The following is a 6476-nucleotide window of genomic DNA, read 5'->3' as shown; positions in this document are numbered from 1 at the left end:
ATGTTCTTCAAACATGACGTCATTCTACACATTTTGAATAATAGTAGCAGTCATAGTTCGAGTTTCCCGTACGTCAAGTTGTTTTTCTTTTTTGTATCTACATAATTCATTTCATTTTTGTTTTTCCTGTTTTTTTACGACTATATAAATTTTTTTTGTAATTTCAACATCACTACTCATTATGGCAATGATAAAAGCTGTTTTGTTTTACAAACATATTTATAAGTCTAGAATTATTATTATTATTATCATTATTATTATTATTATTAATTGTTATTACTATTAATATTTTTTATTATTGTATTTATTATCAGATAATAATAGTATTGGTTGATTTAATTTATTTGTCAATAACCAGTGATACAATACAGAACAATTAAAATGATCACAAAAAGAGGTGATATCTTAAAAGCTATAAAAATATAAGGCATATATAAGTATATATTTATCTATGTATTATTGGTAAATATATTAATGTAATAATAAGTTGATGATGATTAATTGATTATTTGAGTATACAACAGAGCAGTATATGAACTACCCCTGCCCCAGATAAACAAAATAAGAAAAATAGAACTTGTTTGGATTTTTTAAACTTTCAGTTTGTGATGGTTTATGCATGAATGGTGGAGTATGCAACGTCAACAGATTCTATGTTGAGTCTTGTTCGTAAGCATAATTGATATTATTTACTAATGTATATTTTTCATAATTATTGTAATATGTTTTTTCAGTTATTGATAACCATCATTTGTTTATTGTTTAAAAATAGCTGTTGTGCTAGAATCTAAAAATGTCAAAAATAAAATTGCTCACTTCCAGCAAAAGTTGGATCCCAACTTGCACCGTTGACGGGTTGTGAAGCGGACCTCGCTATGTTTCAGCCCCAGGTGCGAGTATTTCATGGCTTATAAATCAAATAAATATTGTTTCCGCCTCTCATATTGGTAGTAACATCAGGCCAGATATACCAAGATATACAAAAAAAAAAAAAAAAACAGACAGTCTATAATACAGGACTAGATTACAACTTTTGTCTTCATTTTTCTGAGGAGAGGTTTTGCTTCTGCTTCAAAATTTAGTTGGGTTAATTATTTATATAGCACTCATTCTGTACTTTTAGTTTTTAAAGTTTAAATCAGAATTATAATTGTAATTATTACCTCATTTTATGGGTATATATAATACAAAAATAATAGTTTTAATGCTGTTATCTCTTTCTATGTTTCTATGTCATCTTTTTAGTGATGAAACTAGTATAGTATTATACTATTTTTAAGTTTGAAAGTATAATACGACAGCCTAAAATTAATAAATTTGAATTAATTTATTTTTGTGCATATGTTTTTCATAAATATTTTGATTGAAAATATTTTGGAAGGTTTGCATGGTGAGTTAAAATAATTTTGGTTTACCATGTGTATATAAATATTTAAAAGGGCTTTTTTTGTAGAAAAAAATACATATTTATAATGTAATTTCTGATTAAATAATGTTTGTTAACCTTAATTTTCCCAAATTTGCAAATACAACATTTTGCATTTGTTGGGATATAACTGTTTTTATTCGGCTTCATGATGTCCTGACCAATGTCTTTCCAGCATCTTAACCTAGGTCGTATTGGCTCAGAAGGTCTGAAACAACCAAGGCCAAAATGAATCTGTGCTGAAACTACATGGATTCATTGATTACATAATTTAATAGTGTCTCAGTGTTTTATATTGCCAAAAATAATGATAAAAATTGTTATACAGTATTTATATCTATATTTCCAATTTTAGGTGTCCTGATGGATACAGTGGAGAAGTGTGTAGCAACAAGGATGGTAAGTGCATATGAGGTCCATTTCTTATTTTCAAATGTACTTTATATAATGATACAAAATAAACCTGGTGGATGTACAGTCCAATGCTTTCTTTATTCACATTCATCTTTCCGCCCCCTCCACTACTCCCAAGTGCAGATCCATGGCCTTGGTTAGTGGCCTAGCTAGGTGTTGACAGACTCAATGCAAGAATAGGTCTAGGCCAGATTGTCAAAACCCAGTTTGCCGCATGCCAGATTGCTGTGTCCACTTTGCCGAAACCCAGTTTGCCAACTCAAAAACTATGAATCCCAAAAGTCAATCAAAAGCATTAAAACATTAACAACAACATAAAGTTCATGATGAAGCAATATCTTATACCGTGGCTGCTTCTGTAGGCTACAGAGTGCTGGAACCATCAGAATCCGACATTGAGAATTTAGAAGCCATCAAACGCGATCACTGTGTGTTCCTATGATAGCAGCTTATTGTAGTTAAATTATCCTTTTTGTCTTTTTCTGACCCGAGTCCTTGAATCTTAATTTGTTATTTAGAATATAATAGGCCCTACTATAATAAATGCCTGGAAGCTTTGCATTTACCACTTATCAAAATGACTTTAGACGGTTTGATAAAAGGAAGCAAATATATTTTGTATTGTCAGCATTTCTCTGCCCACTTACACATCAGGTCCAGACTAAAGACATCTGTTTGAACAGCACTTCTCCTATTCATTCTTTTTCTTTCTCGCATTATTTTTCTACTTTTGTATTTTTTTCTGTCCTGCTTGGCTCTGGCACCATGAGCGCTCCATGCAGATAACGGCGTCTTATAAATATCCAATACAATTACAGTATTTCCCTATACAGGTGTTTGTATTTATTTGCATAGACACAGTAATATGATGCACTGGGCAATGAACAATACAAGATGATAGGCCTATTTTTCGAGAATCTACATACCAGTAATCAAACAAAACATTTTAAAAAAAGTTTAAAAAAATGGTCCTTAAGTCTGCTTATTAAGCATCTATCTGTCTAATATTAAAATATGCAACATAGGCATTGAAAATGATAAATAAAAACTTTCATACTCTTTTTTGAGTATTTGATCACTAGGCCTAGTATATTAAGATGATAAAAAACTTTAATAAATTAATATTAACGATAGGCCTACACGATACAGTGTATGATATTTGCATGTAGGTATTCGATCTACTGATTGAAAATGTTCTAAAAAACAAATCGGCGTCGGAGATACAACGTTGTGTTTGTGTAACTTAAACGGAAAAAATTAATACTTCCTGTCGGTTATTTGTAATGTGCCCTGTAAAGATGTAATTATCATTGTTATTTAGTTTTATTATTATCATTATAGTTATCAATTATTGTAGTTATTATCAAACTTAAAGTAGTCCTTTTTTCTTTTAATATTTACAAAACTGGGCTGGGGGTGGGGGGAGCACCCACTTCGTCCCCTGCTGGATCTGCCACTGTTTAACCACATTTAGCAGAAGTCATATGCTGCCATTGGGGGATGCCCATGGTTGTAGGAGCAGACATAATATTTATTTAGTTAGTTGGGATATTGATTGCATAACTACTTGAAGAAATTGTAAAAATATGGCATCTCTAAATGCCAGGTATAGCAGCTGGAATTTGGAAACCTGCTAAGCAGCTACCCCAGCTGGAAAACTGCAGGCATGTGAGAATGGATCCACGGAATTCCATAGTTATTTTAATTAATGAACTGTTTTGATACAATTCCAGATCCGGGGAGAAAATTATGGGGGGGGGGGGCAGGTACGAAGTGCAGATGATGGTAATGAACTGTACTTGAGCGAAAACAGATAAGACTCAGGTTTGTTTTTAGCAGTTCAGCAATGCCTTTATAGTATTATATGCCGCGGTAATTAAGCTACTCTGGCTCCGACCTATTGATTACTCATGCACGAAGTACTATGAGTTTGTATTGGTTGTTCTGACCAATAGTTGTTCAAATCCAAATGATACCAGTCTTGGAAGGTGGTAATTTTTCTGCAGTACTGGTGGCTGATGCAATATGAAACACATATATCTCGTCTTATATTTTTGTTTCAACAACTCCCACAACTGAATGAGTGAATGTTCCAGCAAGTACTGTATATGTTGTTTGTTTATGTTGAACAATAAATATGAGACAGTTTATGTTTAATGAAATGAAACATTTCTGCTATACTGTATTTACTATTCCTTAAAATATCGAAAATGCTGTCATCGTATTGATTTTTTTTTTATAATTGTAACCAGACTATAGTGATGCCTGCACGGGGAATATCCTCCACGCAAAAAAATAAGCCTAGATATAAGAATCTGATTGCACATTTCTGAAAATAAGGGCTGATTTCCATGCAGATTTTGCCAAAAAATAGGGGCTTTGAATTCCTAATATAGGCTAGTCAATGTATTATGCAGTGGTTACGATTCTGCACACCTATTTTCCGCACAAATTCGAGATATCATTTCAGGTATCATCCGCGTAATTAAAATACTTTACAGTATGAATGGTGAGTAATGAGTTACATGTTAATATCCTATCAAATGATGGAGAGATGATGCTGACGATGATGAATAAATGAGGTCAGGTAGCTAGGTTAGCCTTTACCGTAAAGTAACACGACAAAGAACGATAATCATAATACAGTAATTGCCCAAATTACGGCACTTATGCATGTACAGAAAAAGTAGTCTATGGCTATAATTTGTGTCGGAATTGGAAATAAAACAACACAGTACCTAATCAGGGCGTATGGACAGTAAGCAATTACTACACATTCACAACATTGCTTCGTAGGAAATGCATGCCCATAGGTTGTTAAAATTTCTAACAGGAGGGGATTACCCTCCTGTACCTACCCGCGCTCGGTCACTTCATTCACTCGTGCTGGGGTTTCAGTGGAAATCGAATATCCTTACTCACATGCCTGAACCTGCTAAGCAGCTACCCTTTTTCTGACCCATGGCAGGGGCAGGATACAGGATTTAATGTTAGTAGAAATGGACTAGATACCATACCCACCTCAGCTCCCCACCATATTGAAAAAATAATAGGCTCCTGATAGGAGTTATGAGTATACTGCAGAAACTAGGTCAGAATTACCCTAACAAAGTCAATTATCAGACAAGGTGCTATCAGCCATTGTTCATCTGTCAAAACATAGGACCAATTACCAACTCCCTGATAAAACTAATATTACACTGACAGTATTTGGCATGCATTTTACATAAAAATTCAATGAACTGTAACACATTTCATTTTACAGAAAAATTCCACTACCATAGCATAGAGTATATCTGCGCAAGCGCATTATACTAAGACTAGCTCATCTGCCAGGAAATAGCACATGCATACTTTTATTGTAAAAATGGGAATAACATTATGACAAAAAGGAATATCCTTCACTTTAATATTGTAACTGTAGCTAAAAGAGTACATTCTCTCCATTAAACAACGTCTTCCATGATTAAAATGCTTGTCTCATTATTTAACAGCTGTCTCTTATACACATCTAGATGTGTATAATTGGTCAACTATGCCTGCTGAAAATTTGATGGCGGGGAACACATGGGACTTCAAAGGCATCGCGCAAACGTTCTTTACGCGCTGCGGCAACTTTGATCTTGGTTCATTTGCATAGCGCTGCGTGCTCGTAGATTTGCCGAGTGATCTCCTTCTCAATAATACCTCCATGGTACTATCTTGGAATGAAGCTCATAGGTTATTTTTTTAAGAACACAATATGCTTAGGTTATTTTTTACAAAATGTGATGTTGACCTGCTGAAATCAGAATGCATTGAATGCGATACTATCTACTTGATTTTTTTGCCCTGACCTTTCAAAATCAATCAAGAGTTTATATTATTGACATTAATAATATTCATTTCAGAATACTTTATCATTATTTTCAAACTATTGTATTTTGTGAAGCAGTTGTTTGTCATAATGTTACTCCTATTTTACAATAAAACGGGTTTATTTTATTTTTAAAACAGGTTTTTCAACTTTAGTGATTATCGCTATAGTTCTTGGAGCTGTTGGAGCATTGATATTTGTAATTTTACTGGTAGTTATTGTTTGTATAATGATCCCAAGTCAGAGAACTAATCCAGTGTATGATAACCGCAATGTACGTACAAGAGGACAACCTTATAAACCTAGAGGGAAGTCAAACCGTCAAAGTGAAATGATGTACAGTAGATCATATTTTGACCAAGACCAACAGGTAAATTTATCAATCATTAAGTACAATCTTCTGTGCACAACATGAAATGAGAAATAAATACCGTAAAGGGTAAAACTGCAGTCTTTTACTGAAATGAACTTGACAATGGCTTCATAATTGAATCACAATTTATTTTTTTTTAAATTAAAAAAAAAAAATGATTTAGATTTTGTTAATAATACTGTAATTAATTCAGATTTTAATCTATTAAGAGGGCGGATCCAGAATTTTTAGAATTGGTGATGGGGGTGGGGGAGGGTGGGGGTGTGTCCCCTCCTCACAAAACAAAATTTTTTTTTTAATGGGGACTTCTAGATCGCCGTCAATGGTCGATTCACCATTGTTATGTACTGCTTGACTGATCAGATCCAAACAAAATGATTGGTAAGACAAACTTGGCTTGGTGTAGG

General features: G+C 33.4%; 1 protein-coding gene across 1 annotated transcript; it reads left to right on the top strand.

The window, feature by feature from the left end:
• The first annotated feature begins 605 nt into the window (after positions 1–605).
• Positions 606–6247, top strand: LOC117109136. Its single transcript, XM_033251387.1, has 3 exons — positions 606–669; positions 1782–1825; positions 5837–6247. The coding sequence occupies exons 1-3, from the start codon at positions 620–622 to the stop codon at positions 6109–6111; spliced, it is 369 nt and encodes a 122-aa protein (XP_033107278.1). The 5' UTR covers positions 606–619; the 3' UTR covers positions 6112–6247.
• The last annotated feature ends 229 nt before the right edge of the window (positions 6248–6476 follow it).

The sequence above is a fragment of the Anneissia japonica genome, unplaced genomic scaffold (genome assembly GCF_011630105.1).
Source record: "Anneissia japonica isolate Jap-2015-1 unplaced genomic scaffold, ASM1163010v1 scaffold20162_len13056_cov140, whole genome shotgun sequence".
NCBI classification, from domain to species: domain Eukaryota; kingdom Metazoa; phylum Echinodermata; class Crinoidea; order Comatulida; family Comatulidae; genus Anneissia; species Anneissia japonica.
Note: the sequence above shows the minus strand (reverse complement) of the source record. Positions and strands in the feature narration are given on the sequence as shown.

Excerpts from the sequence above, each read along its gene's own strand:
- LOC117109136 (XM_033251387.1), top strand. The coding sequence starts at position 620 with ATGAATGGTGGAGTATGCAACGTCAACAGATTCTATGTTGAGTCTTGT. Across the intron at positions 670-1,781 it reads TTCTATGTTGAGTCTTGTTC|GTGTCCTGATGGATACAGTG; the intron begins GTAAGCATAATT and ends TTCCAATTTTAG. Across the intron at positions 1,826-5,836 it reads AGTGTGTAGCAACAAGGATG|GTTTTTCAACTTTAGTGATT; the intron begins GTAAGTGCATAT and ends TTTTTAAAACAG.